This window comes from Talpa europaea (assembly GCF_964194135.1).
Source record: "Talpa europaea genome assembly, chromosome: 7".
In the NCBI taxonomy this organism is placed as follows: Eukaryota; Metazoa; Chordata; class Mammalia; order Eulipotyphla; family Talpidae; genus Talpa; species Talpa europaea.
Genome location: NC_140074.1, coordinates 128268570 through 128284547, shown reverse-complemented (window position 1 = coordinate 128284547; position 15978 = coordinate 128268570). Strand labels below are relative to the sequence as shown.

Genomic DNA, 15978 nt, shown 5'->3' with positions numbered 1-15978 from the left:
ACGATGGTTGAAACAACACAGGACAACACAGAAGAGAGATGTTTTCATGTCCATGTACACACACCTGTAGACATATTAAAGCTTACACCGAATGTTTCCATGTATACACACCTATATATACCCTCTATTTAATTGTACACCTTATGTATCCATATACATACACCTTATGTATCCACCTTATGTATCCATATATTTATACATACCTAAATGCATATTATATTTAAGTGTGCACCTATTTATATATATGGACTTAGTTACTATGCATATCCAAAGATGTTTAATGATAGATTTTTGAGAATATAAGATAACTTAGACAAATTTAAGTAATGTGATAGCAAATCTATCCACAACACATTGTACATACCTTATGAGTAAATGGACTAATTTTGACATAGGTATTTGATAAAGTGAAATAACTGTCATTATTTAAGGACTTGCTAAGTGCAAGCATTGCTATTATTCATATTTGGACTTCTCATTCCATTTTACTGAGGAAACTGTTCAGGTAGGCTAAATGATATTCTTCAAATAGAAAAAGTTTCAAAGTCAAGTCACCATTGATTTTAATCTATGTTTACCTTATAACCTTGATTAATAGATTTTTTTTTTTTGGTTTTCTATGTTGGGAAAATATATGTGGTATTTTTAAACGGATATGCTGATTATCTTGATGATACTTTGTTCTTGGTCAAAGGTCGAGGGTTAGCCCTACAAAGAAAGCAAAACTAGAGATCCTAACAACCCAAACCCACTTCCATCCGTAACTGATTATAACCAATTTCTACCTATAATCCCATTTGCTTCACAGCATTTAATTTATTATTGTTGATAATTATTTCAATATAGCTTATTTCTTTTCTTTTCTTTTTTTTTTTTTTTGTAGAGGCATGTTTTTATTTATTTATTTATTTGTTTGTTTGTCTGGTTTTTTTTGTTTGTTTGTTTATACAAGCACTGGGTACAGTCAGAAGCGCGGGAGGGTGAGAGAATTCACCAGAGCCAGAGCGGGGAGCAGAGCAGGCAGAAGGACCGAAGTACACTGCTGAGGGGAGCAGCGGGCGGCAGGAGAGGTCTGCGCGCCATGTGGGACCCTCCTCTGGTAGCAGGGGAGCAGCCGGGGACTGAACCAGCGCTGCAGAGGCCGCGGGCAGGTTCGCAACCCAGCGCTCAACCGCTGCGCCCCCGGGGAGGCCCTAGCTTATTTATTTTCTGTCTTTCCCACTAGACAATCAACTCCATAAAAGCAGGAAAATGCTGTTTCAGTCACCATTGTATCCTCAGGACTTAGGGTAATTTTTATCACATACTAAGAACTTAAAAAATTTGCATTAGATGACTACATTGAATAACTGGACATGTTTTTTTGCCTTTGTCTATCAAAAGTCCCTTGTTCATCCCCAACAAAATAATCCTATTTAGCCAATATAATTCCCTTCAAAATTCCCTTCAAATTCCCTTCAAAAAAATCTTCAAGACTCTCATCTTGGTAGTTGTGATATTTGTTGCATGTGTCCCTGGAACCTCCACTCTGTAACTATTCTCCCCTTAAGGACCTAAGTAAAATCAACTATTTCTTGGTATCACCCTTGAGTAACATGATCAGTAATTCTGGTTAGCTCATCGTATGCTTTCTGCCACCACATTTGATTGTAATTTTTGTCTTCTTATTTCATGTTTGGATGGTTTATGTGTTACATTATATTTTAGTTTATTTTTTTATCCCATAGAGACTAGTAACTGTTTCCTGCTATATTGGAAACAGTCAAATAACGTATTTCCTTTTTTTTTTTTTTTGAATTCCAGTTTACAGTTGAATGAAATGTGCATGGAGGGAAAAATCACATCACTTATTAAACAGCACATTCCTGATGCCAAATTATCAGCAGCAAGTAAAGGAAAACTTGTATATACATTGCCCCTAGAAAGATCAAAGCGATTTCCAGGTAATATACATGATCACATGATCATGAAATTAAATATATAAATAATTCATAATAATATTAATGATAATTGTTATAAATAACATTTAGTAAGAGCTTATAATATATTTGGGTATATGAAACATTACCAAAAGAATAGTACAATAACTGGGAATAGTACAATAATGTTATTTTTCCTAAAGCAGGAAATATTACTCTGTTTTAATAGTTGCATTACACTGCATGAGCATTTCAGGGGCTCTCTTAATCCTTTATTCCCCTTCTACTGTGTAGCAGAATTTTCTAGTATTTATAACTGTGAGTGAATACAGATGATTGAAGACCTCTGGCTTAACACTTATGATAAACAGCCTCATGATATGGCTGTTTCTTGCCTTGCCAAGACTTTTGTAATAACTTTGGATTTTTCAAGTCTGTACATTCAAGTGTACTTCACAATGGCTATTTTGAATTCTCCAACAGGTCAACCATGTAGTTTCATCTCATTGGGGCCAATTTATGGAACTTTACCTTGTTCAATTGTTTGGAAAATGTTTTTTTTTTTTTAATCTTACTTCACTTGGTTTAGATATCTGTGCATCAGATAAGGTAGGTTGCTCCCCCTGTCTTTGTACACTGCTTTGTGCAGAAGACCCCCCACCAATCAGACTATTGAGCAATGCTAGAAACTCTGTCAATTCTTTCACTTCCCAGGAAGAAATGGGCCGCTGTAGTTTTGTGTAATGAGCCAGAGGGATGAGCTATGATGTTTGTTACATTATCTAGAGGAATCAAGATTGTGCGGTATTGGCAAAGTGATAAATGCATAGATAAATAGAACAACACAGAGAATCCAAAAATAGACCCAGAGAAATATGTCCAAGTGATTTTTGACACAGATGGAACAATTCAATAAAGGAAATATAACTTCCCAACAAATAGTGCTGGAGCATGTGGATCCAGAGGGTTAAAAATGAACCTTCCCCCAGCTCTTATACAAGATGCAGAAATTAGCTCAAAGAAATCAAGGACAAATATAAAATACAGAACTATAAAACTTTTCAAAAATAAAGAGGGGAAAATCTGCAAGATCTACAACTAAGCAAGAGTCCTTAGACTTGACGCCAAAACCACAATCCGTAAAAGGAAAGAGATAAATTGTATTTATCAAATTACAGATGTTAGCTTTGTGAAATACATTTAAAAGAATGAAAAAAAAAACAACAAGCTCCATACTGCCAAAACCTTATTTATAAACTCTGTATCTCTCAAAGGACTAATATTCGGAATGTATGAGAACTTTGAAAACTATATTGTAAAAAAAATCTAGGTGGGAATGGGAAAAAGCTATTCAGAGACATTTCATTGTGAAAGAAATCCAGATGGCAAACAAGCAAATGAAAAGATGTCTACATCAAATGTCGTTGGGGGAATGTAAAGCAAAATTACTCTGAGATATCTCTATATCTTATCAGAAAGACTTAAAAGTTATATGAAGTAGTGATAATATCAAGTGCTGGTGAGGATGTGGGTCACTCACACATCGTTGTGGGTTGTGAAAGATCATAACCACCTGGGAAACAGTTTGCTGTTTCTTTTTAACACTAAACCTGTGGTTGTCATATAACCACGTAATACAGGCAGGCTGTTCATCCTTGCAATATGAAAAAATATTCACACAACAGCGATGAAAAGGATCATGCTACTGATTGACATAAGCAACAACCTGGCTGAATATCAAAGAACTATCTATGCTCAGTGAAAAATCTCAATCTCAAATGGTTAAATACTGTGTAACTCAATCCATATAACATTCTTGAAATTAAAAAATCATAGAAATGGAGAAAAGATTAATGGTTGTTGTAGGTAAGAAGAAGATGCTGTCAGGAGAGATATGGGTGTGGTTATATCAATAAATGGGGAGCATGATCTCTGCAGTAATGGAATCTTGATTACATTAACTTCAGTGCACTAAGGTAGTATATTGTGACTTTTAGGATATTAGCACTGGAGAAAACTGAGTAACATGCACAGATCTGTCTGTATTATTTTTACAACTATATGACTAAAATTATCTCAAAATAATTAAATAAGAAAGAAAAGTTTGCTCATTACATCTGTCATTCAGAGAATCTGCTCCCAGGTAATGGAGCACGTTAAGAGCCTGCACTGAATGATTGAAACAATTGACCTTGCCATATGTGTGGTTAACAAAGACACAAAAAAATTACCCCATAGAGTCACTCAAACATGCATTTTATGGTACTACACCATTCCTTAGTGTCATCAGATAAAGAGTTAAATGAACCTTAATTAGTACATTTTTAATAATAATTATAAGTTAGACATTGGTAAAATGAAGAATGATGCATAATATTCATTAGAAGTTTAAATCTTATTTCTTTTCTACTTTTCTGTATATGGTACTCTAATCAAAACAGAGAGTATTCAACTTATTTTTTTTGCCCAGGTAGAATTTCCAGGTTGAAGCCTTAGAACTTCTCTAATCACTATAGGATTTAAAATTGGGTTTATAAGTTTCCCTTAATTAATCACTATAATTAAAATCCTTGCAGACAGGGGCATCATTCATTGTTTTATGAGCAATGGCTGATGCAAAAGCAATTTTGGTGATGAACTAATGACTGAATAGATATAGAACGATTAGAGACAGTACTGACAGTCATAATTTCTTACTATTCTGTGAAAATTCACTGAGTCAATATTACATTCTCTCTGTTTCTTTCATGTGTAGATTCCTTCAAGAGTCAAAATCAGAAATTAGAAATTGACATTTTATTCTTCTTTTTATAGATTTTCTGAATACAAGAGGTTCTCGCATTAATTTTCAGAAAATAACCCAATTAATTTTCAGAAAATTAATTATTTTCTTGGTTAAAATACAAACAGTTCCCATTTGTTTCCATTTTCTGGAAAAGACTCTTCAATCAATTAGAGTTAAAGCTGAAAAACTCTGAAGTCCTTCTGTCATATTGCTTTTAAATGTTAAAAGAAATTCTGAAAAAAAAATAAAATTTTAATATAAATAGATATAAATTAATATTTGATCAGAAAAGGGCTGTAAAACAAAAGAAAGATACAGAATTTGAAGAATAGTTACTTTTTAAGTAATGAAGAATCTTACTTTTTTAAGAAGTCTTAACTGTTTTAATGTCTACTACATCACAAGTATAAGTTCAAATACTTATCATTTTTAGTTTGGAAAAACTAAGCTATTCTCAGTTCACTTGTGACTTATGTGCTTTAATTTGCTCTCTGTGTGTGTATGTGTGTTCTTTAGAAATGTTTCAGAATCTCGAAAGTTATCCTAACCTGGGAATTGAGAATTATGGTGTTTCCATGACAACCTTGAATGAGGTGTTCCTGAAACTAGAAGGAAAATCAGGTAAAGAAAATGCATGCAAGTCATCATGTAAAGATATTCACAAAATCTAGTGCAATATATATTTTATGAAGATACCATTCCAAAATGCTATCATGAAACATAACATCTAGTAATTAGGTTTTTTCTTAGATAAGAATATCTAAAGATGAAATACACCCTGACATTTGTTACCTCTGCTACCAATATTGCCTTGTTATTAAAGATGGACCATTTTCTTCCACCAAGGGCTTATTGCTTTCATCTTACTGCATTTTCCAAGAGCAGTTTCAGACAAAAATTTAAAAAATCTTCTAAATGTCTCTTTCTCCTAGCACTTAAATATCATGTGACTGCCTGTTGGTCTCCACGGCTTCTGATGAGAGGTCAATTTAGATCTCATTGAGGTTCTCTTGTGGTTGATGTGTTGTTTTTCTCTTGCTGCTTTTAAGTTTCTCTTTTTGTCTTTGAACAGTTTGATTATGACATATTTCGGTGTTGATTTTCTTCTATTTATCCTATTTAGAGATTTAGAGTTTCTTCAGTTTCTTATATGTGTAGATTTATGTTTTACATCAAATATGGGAACCCTTTAGCCATTATTTCTTCTATTATATTTTATGATCTTTTCTCTCTATAGCCCTCCTCTGGAACTCCCATTATTGTATGTGGTAGTATATGTCGGTAAGCTTGATAATTTCACATTTCTTGGAGATTTATTTTCTTCATTCTTTTTTCTTTGTGTGTGTGAGTGTGTCTGTGTGTGTGCATGTTTTAACAGAAGCGAAAGCAAAGTTTATTTAGAGACATAGTTAAAGTACACCAGGAGGAGGAGAAAGAAAAGAGTGAAAGGGAAATATTTTTGTGTTTCTTATACTTAATGTCAATTCATCTTTCATCATGTTACTGATTCTTTCTTCCACATTATGCCTATAATTATGCAGAAGAATAACTGATATCCTTCGTAAAACAAACAGGTACATAAAACTCCTTTCTTGTTTTGTTTTGCAAATATTTGGGGGAAAGAAGAAAGAAAACAAGCTGGTGACCCTGAAAGACTGGTAAACATAGAACAAATTCTGTCTTCACTTAATGAGATGAAAAAGACCATAGGTGGCATGGCTCTCTGGAGACAGCAGATCTGGTCACTTGCAAAGGTTCGCTTCCTAAAGTTAAAACATGAAAGAAGAGCTCGTGTAGTATTGTGAGTATCAGAATTTTTTCAGTCAATGCATTAAAATAAATCTAAGGTGAAAATAAGAGGAAACAAACAAAAAATTAAATTAATTTTCTGCATTTACATAACTGAATAAAGCATAATAACAAGTCTAGGGCCTCCCCTGGTGGCGCAGCGGTTGAGCGCTGGGCTGCAAAGATGCCCACAGCCTCTGCAGTACCGGCTCAATCACCGGCTGCCGGGCGAGGGTCCCACATGGAGCGACAGACCTCTCCTGTCTCGCCCGCTGCTCCCCTCACAGTGTATTTCATCACTCTGCCTGTTCTGTTCCCCACTCTGGCTTGGGTGAATCCTCTCACCCTCCCACGCTTCTGACTGTACCCAGTGCTTGTATAAATAAATAAATAAATCTTAAAAAAAAAAAAAACAAGTCTAGCCAATGGTCCTGATAGTTATGTATTTGCAGAACAACAGGTTGGAATTTGTAATATTTCTGAGTCAATTTTTTGGAAAAAAGTTGAAATAACATAAGCTTTCCTGTGTTATGTCCTTTCTTTCAAATTTTATACTATGGAAGTTGACAGAAATATTGAGACGTGAATCTTTTTCTCAGTATCCATGTGCCAATGCCCTATCTTAGATGCTAAATCGTTATTATACTGGCACTTTCCTGGATACTCTAATTCTGCCATTGTATATTACTTGCTCTTACCTAGAAGTCATGACCTTCCCCCCAGTCCTCTTACTGTACACGTAAAAAAGCACTATCCTGCTCCTAAGAATCATATCACCTTCTACTAGCACTCCAGTGTTCTTGGTACATGACTGCCAATCTATACCTTGTCTATGAAGACTAATTAAACATCAAAGAGAGAGGTTTGGCATATAACAGAATCTCAATAAATATTTGCTAAATGAGTTATGAGAACTCATTGAGAATCTTTGACAATAGAATTGCATGATTTAAGAAAATTCTTAAATATTAATCTGGCAACACTATGTAACAGAGTCTGGGAAGATGCCAATTATTTGGCAAGAATTCTCACATGATGTAACATTGTTAAACTAGAAATTAGGAAAGAAGAAAAGTATTAACATGAGATGTAGCAAAGGCATAGTAAAAAAAAATTTCAATTTATTTGAAATGAAGAATATAAGAGAACAAACAGTAAAAATAATTGAGAATTAGAGCCTGGAGAATAAAATATAGGACTGTGTGAAGAGGACATTGAGAGTAAGGTATTGATAAACTAACCAGCAGAAAGGGAGAGCATCACAGTGGAATCCCATGAGAGAGGCAGAATGTGGACAGAGTTAAAGGACACATATCCCCTTAAATTGTAAAAGATGTACAATAGCCAGAGTTATAAGAGAAATGAACAAAGGATAAATCTGCACTTTATCATCCTAATTTAGAGATAGAAAAAGGACAGCATATTCAAGAAATGACTCAGAGAGCTATATGTTTAATTTTCATGATTTCTTGATCTCATTACATTATAATCTACTCAGATCATTTTTTAAGTTTAGGAAATACGTTCACACTGGTAATTTTCTTCACACAGGCCACTGATTCTAGCAATTGGACTTTGCTCTCTGCTTTTGAAGTATATCACAGTGAAAGTCTATCAAAGCAGTTACGTTTGGGAACTTTCTCCTCATTCATATTTCCTTGCTCCTGGACAACCACCACGTGATCCTCTCACTAAATTATTAATCATCAATAAAGCAGGTAATAATGGGGTAGAGGCTCCATTTTTATATATTCACTATTCTAAGCATTACTTAGGAAACAAAAACAGGAGAGAAGAAAGTGTGCTTTTCTTCAGTATGTGTTCAAAGTAAATTATGAGGCTGGAGGGTGATGAACACAACCCCCAACCACCATGAATTAGGGAAGTGTTGCCAAAGAAAAAAATGATCTGATGGCACTTTGCAAAATGAAAGCTTTTGTAGTGAAAACATTAGTCCAGCTGTACTTTCATGGTCATTCACAGACAGGCTCAGAGAAGTGAACATCCCAACTCCCCCTGGATGCACATTTCCAGCTGAGGTAGAGCAAAGCAGCTCTCTGCTTTAGAACAAACTGATGCAGTTTTTTTTCTTGTTCCAGCTCTTCTACTGTAGATAAATATTCTTTCTTTGGTCTCTTAAAGCCCAATGTTAATATTTTTGTGCTATTTTCTTGATGGTCTTGCTGTCTAACATGGCTCCAGATGTAGCACTGAACTCCAGCATTCACAGGTCAGAAAGATTATGATGTCCTTTGCAGAGATAATATGTATTAAACCAGCCTCTTCAGCACGAGATGCTGTGCTGTTTCTGTGAGTTCAGTGTTAATGACTATATGGACATATGTCAAAGAATCACTCTTGTAAACAGAGGCTCACAGGAACCTAACCCTGTGCTTCCTTTAGGGGTGATTGTTCAAGTGTTACTAGTTGTTTGTGGTGACTATAGAATATAACCATCCTGAGTAATAAGAATCAACAATAAATATTTTGCAAATTTTTTACCTCATCCCACACATTGTCTTTTCATTTTCCCATTGATGTCCTTGAAACATGAGATTTTAATTTTTATGAAATCTGAATTTTCTTTTTTCCTGACTTGTATTCTGCTGTCATCTCTAAGTATAGGCTTTGTCTAACCCAAAATCATAAAGGTTTGCTGTATTTTCTTCTAAGGCATTGATGTTTTTTGTTCTTACATTTTGGTTTATGATCCATTTTGAGCTAATTTCTGGGTGTGATGTTAGGAAATGGTACAATTTCAGTGAATATTCAGTTAACTTCTCAGGAGGGACAAGCTGCCAACCTTCCTCATCACCCCAGTTCCATGTCAGAGGAGCTCTGGAGTTCTTTTCCTCCGTTTCACTCCCTGCTGTAAAGTAGCAGCTCCATTATAGGCATAGGAAGGCAAAAACAGTGGGTCCAGATCATCCCTGCTTCTGTTCCCCCCATGAAGATACTGAAGCCTATCCTGGGCTTGAGCAAGAAGGACCCCGAGTTCCTGACACAAGACTGGAACTTCTGTCTTCCTAATCATCCTAATCATCCTAATCACATTAGAGTAATCGTAAGCCTATAACATAGTACAAACTCCCTGGGAGGCAAACAGAATTTTAATTCACAGTAGCAGGTGTGCTAGAGTTTGGAAAAACATCCTGACCGTTCATATGACAGTAAATAGCACATAATGACATTAGTGATGATTTCACTGCACAAGTTGACATTGATCTTGGTTTTGTTATACCTAATATATTAAATCACAACTTAGGAGCAAGAATTGATGATTTTATACATTCTGTGGAGCGTCAGAACATAGCTTTGGACATAGATAAATATGGAAATAAAAATGGTGTAGATGACCTCTCTTATAATGGAGCCATCATAGTATCTGGTAATAAAAAGGTAGGCTGATCTGGATTTAATAATTTTTCCCATAGGTGTGGTAAACCAACATGATATCAACAGACTTAGATCTGTGATTTAGGAAACAAAATGAAAAACAAATACTACTTTCATTTATTACTGAGAGAATGATCGTCGTTAGTATGATGAATCATTCCCAAATCAACACAATTTGTGTATAGTAACAAAACAAATGCTATATAATTCCCACTGTCAAAGGCATGAAGTCCAAAGAATTCATAGGGATTTTATAATTCTGTGATGTCTGTTTTGCATTTAAATGATAATAATACTTGATTCTAGTTTTAGGCCAGATACCTAGTATCTGAGAATTAGATGTTGTCTATATGCATACTTTGTTTCATTTACATAGTGTTTGGTTTTTATTTTGATTATTTAACACCATTTTCTTAAATTATTTTTGGTCAGGTGGTGATTTATTTATCTATGTTACTGTTTTCAGTATTTGTATTTATTTATTTATTAATGAAGTACCATTGTTTTACATCCTGGTTAATAATTTGATAGTATAGGATTTGTCCCTTCAAGTGAGGTCACCTTAGCTCTCCCTCACCAAAGCATCCCCAGTCAGTTGTGCTCTCCCTCAACTCCCCCCTACTCCTCTCCTCCCCCCCCCCCTTTTGGAGGCCTCAGATCAAGGGTAGTTTTTGACATGGGTTTTTAATTAGAATATTGAATTTTGATCTCTTTAGGAAAAAACTGAACATCTTAGAGAAATGTTAACCTTGCTTTTCGTGTTTTAGGATTACAGCTTTTCATTAGTGTGCAATGCCAAGAGACTGAACTGCTTCCCAGTTCTTATGGATATTGTTAGCAATGGGCTAGTGGGAATGGTTAAACAATCTGTCCATATCCAAACTTACAGAAGTACATTTTGGAGGGTAAGTATATAATTTCATAAATTCATCCCCTCTCAGCAATCTCCCATATTACTTACTCTTCTAAGAGCTGGCATCTTCTTTTTTTTAAAAGATTTATTTGTTTATACAAGAAGTGGTACAGGCCAGATGTGTGGGAGGGTGAGAAGATTCGCCAGAGACAGAGCAGGGAACAGAACAGGGAGATTGATGGAAATACACTGCTGAGGGGAACAGCGGGCAAGACAGGAGAGGTCTGCCTCACCATATGGGTATCTTTCTGGCTGGCTGGGATCAAACTGGCGCTGCAGAGGCTGCGGACAGGTTCACGCGCTGCGCTCAACCATCTGCACCACCAGGAAGGCCCTGGCATCTTATTCTAATTGAGTAAGCCACCGCAGAATAAACTAGCGAGGAGTTATGCTAGCTATGACCTTGGAAAGCAATACACTTTGAAAGCTTCAATTTTTTAATGCAAATTGGGACTAACACAATGTTTCTCAAAGAAAATGTAAGGCAACGCAGGTGGACGCATGCAGCACTGTGACTAGCACAAAGATAACGAAAGAAAGAAGGAAAGAAAACATGAAGGAAAGTTGAAGGGGGGAAAGAGGGAAGAGAGATGGTGAGAGGAAAAAGAACAGAAAAGTCACCTTCTTAAAACGTACCTCTGTCTGCTCAAGAAACAAAAATCCCTCCCAGTAAAGGTGTGTAAGAAGCTTAATTGTTAAAGCAAAAAGTTTTAGTTAACCATCAGCCAGTAACTAATTTCAGAATACATGCTGTGGTTCATATAGGACTGTGCGGGCCTTGTTAGTTTTCTGGTTTCTCAGGGAAGAGACAATAATTGAACAAATCGCCTTGAGCTTCCATCTCTGAAATCACTCTGTTTTAGCTAGAGTAAATCTGATGCCAACCAGTTTAGCTGACCTAGTGTTTATGTGCCCAACATTTTAACTTTAATTAACATTGTTACGGGCAGTCATGTCCAAGGGTTCTTTAGTCCGCAGAGAGAATCAAGAGCAGACCAGCAAAGGGTTTATTGAAAATAACTACTCCACAGACAGAGCCGGGCTGCCTCGGAGGAGAGCAGCTGTGTGGTCACAGAGGGTAAACTGACTTTTCTTGCTGGGGTGGGAAAGTGGGGACTATGCAGATTAGGGGGTTTTCTTTTCTTCAGAGAAGTGTTTGTTTTTTTTTCTGGGGATTGAGTGCCTTTAGGGTCAAGGTGGCCACCACCCCATTATCTGGGGTTAGGACTCGGTTAGCAGCTCCTCCACCAAGCCAGAGTCAGCGGATGTGTGGACAGGTGCAGCATCTAGCTTGCAGCCAGCAGCTGTTAGGAAACAGAGGCAGGTCCCTTACCCAGTCTCAGTATCTCCAGCCACTCATTTTGTACTCTACTTGAATTGACTACTCATTGCTCGAGTAGTTTTCTGTAGTTTTACACCTGTCTCTGCCCACCCAGAGTCAATGGATTTGTCGCTCAGTAGTAAATCCACCTGTAACAGAATCCTGGAGGCTGCTTCTGCCGTCCCTTATATTTCTTATCAGAGTTTCCACACCCACTGCTCCTTTGCTCGTATTTCGCGGTGCGGGGGGGGGGGGGGGGGGGGCTGTCCATCCTCACCAGCACCCACCTCCAGGGGGCACCACCTGTAACCCTGTAACAGTCTGTCTTCAGCCCCCTGTTACACATCCAGCATGAGGTGGGGTCCTGTGGACAAAAATCTTAAATCACACCACTGGGTGGGTTGCAGGCTGCAAAGACCAGGCTCTGGTTATGATTTTTTTCAGTAATGTGCTTAAACCAATAACTACATGAATCATGAAAGTAACATGGGGACTGCTTTCAAGACCATAGTGGATCTTCAGTCCGAAAGATTCTTGACAAACAAGAGCAATGGTGAATATAACAAAAGGGAAAAGTTTTCCTTGGAGAGTTCACTTCCCCTTCTAGTACTTGTCTCTGCTTTTGAATCCTCAGTCACTATTTGTCAAGGCTCATGGAGCACCTAAAAAGATCTTTATTATTACTCCATCAATAAAACATCCATAAGATTTTTGAGTTAAGGGCTTCCCTGGTGCCACAAGGTGTTAAACATCAGCACTCTCCGCAGCAACTGCTGCATGAGTTCAATGCCTGGCCAAGGAGCTGACCCACATGGCACAGCAGACCTCTCCTGTCTTAAAATCATAAAACACCAGTTATTATTATTTAGCATCAGAAGAAATTTTAGAATCTTAAAGAGACTGAAACATTATAGTCATTACTTTCTGTGCAATGCTCTCAGTGTCTTTGAATTACTTCCCTTATTCATAAATTTGGGAAGAGACTCAAAAGTCAAGCTCTAAAATGAAAAATGGGATGGATGATGGAGACTCTGGGAACTCCCATGGGACCAAAGGCAGAATTATACTTAATCACTTCAGTGTTTTAAAATGTGTGACATATTTAAATGTTTTTAAATATATTCCAGAAAATGGAATATATTCATTCATTTCATTGTATTCTATGCATTTCAGGAGCAACAAGACATGCAGTTTGAATACGAGCTCCCATGGTTTGAAATCTGGCGTATGCGGCTCCCCTGGTGGTTTGTATTCTGGCCCATCCGGTTTGTAATCTACTTCATATCGTTTGTAATCCAGCTCATGAGGCTTGGAATGATCTGGTACATATTGGCGTCCATAGTTGCCCCCACTGTTGCCTTGAGCAGTATTCATGATTTTAAGGTAACACTGAATCATTGAAACTTTCATTACTTTGTATGATCAGAACCGAAAGTAATATAATTGCACAATTTTTCATGAGGCTATCTACACCTCTTTAATTGAGCAGCCATTGTTTGCTTTGGCCTGTGTGATATCAAGATTTTAACACATTTCTCTCAACCTTTGTTTTATTTCTGTCTCTGTGAGTTTCTTATTCCTCTATATCCTCTCTAAATCCTTAGATTAGAAATCTTTAGTTTGTCACTGTTCCTCTCTGTCTATGGCACTTATCATTCTCTCCAAGGCAAGCTCACCTAACCCCAGGGTTGCAAATCCCCCCAATGACTGGTCACACACAGATTTGACTCTTGCCCACCTCTTTAGTTTCTAATTACACCTTCAGTGCCAATTCTAACTCCCTTCTCAACATTTCCATGGTAGGCATCACAAAACTTCGTGTTTCCAAAACTGAATTTATGATATTTTACTGTGTTCCTCTTCATATTTTCTGTCTTCATAATTGTTGGTGCTGTAAACTCAGCTCCCCATCAGGAACCTGAGACCCTCCTTCTTCCCTCTTAGCTTCACCCCCATTTCTAGTTGATCATCAAATCCCTATCAATTGTACTAGCTCAGTGGACCTGTGTTGGGGATGTTGACATGAATCCTTAGGTCAAAGTACATCTTAAAAAAGAATATGATTTAGCTCATCAGAGTCCATCACAAATGAATTTAAATGATTTAAGAGAAAAATGTATTCAAAATTATTACAATGGTTTAATATATTTGATGTCACTCTAAAATATGTAATATGGTATGTTTATACAGAGAATGTTTATACAGCAATACATTTGTATTGATGCATACATTACATGCATTTACATAAATATTTACATAAATATTTCAATGGGTAATAAATATGTGCACATATGCTATGACACAAATTCCTTAATGCATCATTTACTTAGATTCAAAGGATAAAACAACTTTATAGACATACGTATATAATCTATCGATCAATCGGTAGATTGATCAAAATGTTCTGAGGTCTCCTTTTACATCATCAAGTTCATTTGTGTTTGAAAAGTTCCCGATCTCTTAGTCCAGAATTTGTGGCCATGATGCAGAATTACTAGAAATGAAGATTTTATTTGTGTATCTTATTAAATGATCCACATTTTCTTTAATAAAAATTGAAACATCACCGTGTATTTTTGTTGTCTCCTAATCAGATCAAGGTCCATTCCCAACTACGGATTTCAGGGCTCTTCCCTTCAGCTTACTGGTTTGGGCAGGCACTGGTAGATGTGCCAATATACTGTTTGATGTTCCTTTTTATGTATTTAATGGAATACAGTTTGGATCATCGTGAGACTCTTAAACATGTAAATAAGAATATACAAGTAAGTGATAATATTCACAGAACAAATATCATTGTACCATTAAATTAAAATGCTTGAAGATGGGCCTCCTTGGTGGCACAAGGGGTTAAGTCTGAGCACATGAAGCTATGGGCAGCCAACACAGAATAAGTTTGATCCCCAGCCAGGCAGTTGACCCACAGGGCGCAGCAGAGCTCTCCTGTCTCGCCTGCTGCTCCCCTCAGCAGTGTATTTCAGTAGATCCGCCTGCTCTGCTCCCAACTCTGTCTCTGGTGAATCTTTTCACCTCCCACACCTCTGGCCTACACCCTAGCTCCTTATGCATAAACAAATAAATCTTTTATAAAAAATATTTGAAGATGATTCAAATATTGAATTGATATAGATTCATTGATATTCATATTAATTTAATAACTACAGATTTTGCACTATGATAATGTTTTGGATCTTAAATGTTTTCCTACATTGTGGCCTTTAACTAAGCTTAGCATTTGTGCTGATTTCAGATTCCCTGTTCTATTGGTTATGCCATATCACTTATCTTCTTGACATATGTGATTGCATTTATTTTCCGCAAGAGGAGAAAAAATAGTGGCATTTGGTCACTTTGCTTCCTTGCTGTAAGTATGCTTCTTGGGAACATTTATTTTATGCATTTAATACACATATTTGTAAGCTAATATTTTAACATTTGCTCTCAATAGATTAGTAAATTAAGGTTACCGCTCAAAGTATTTTGTTTGCCTTATGTACATATCTTTTTCAAAAATCAGCATCTTTTTTAACTTCCTGTTTCTACCCTTATCTTTTTTAAAAAATAGTCAGATTGTTTCTAGAATTATAAAATGTTTACCTGAAGGAAATCTGGAAACCATCTCTATATTCTTACTGCAGAAGAAATAAACCCAAAGACCTCCATGAAGTTGTACATGATTACACATACCATTACTAATATAGTTAAAACTAGAAACTACTTTGCCAAATATCTACTGAGAATTAATTCCATAAAGCAACACTAAATTGATTAAAAATATGTGTGATTTATGAGTATCTATTCTAACTCCCTATCATTTAAGGATGCCAAAAAGAAAATTATTAACTAACATTTGTTG

General features: G+C 36.3%; 1 protein-coding gene across 1 annotated transcript in view; it reads left to right on the top strand.

The window, feature by feature from the left end:
* LOC311173962 (ABC-type organic anion transporter ABCA8-like) overlaps positions 1–15978 on the top strand; it is a gene marked incomplete at its 3' end in the record, with an annotated part of 47795 nt that overhangs the window by 15294 nt on the left and 16523 nt on the right. The window contains 8 exon segments of the mRNA XM_084238046.1: positions 1804–1943; positions 5221–5351; positions 6330–6505; positions 8044–8210; positions 9758–9891; positions 10656–10793; positions 14717–14887; positions 15373–15486. Of these exon segments, the coding sequence (XP_084094172.1) occupies positions 1804–1943; positions 5221–5351; positions 6330–6505; positions 8044–8210; positions 9758–9891; positions 10656–10793; positions 14717–14887; positions 15373–15486 (1171 nt within the window).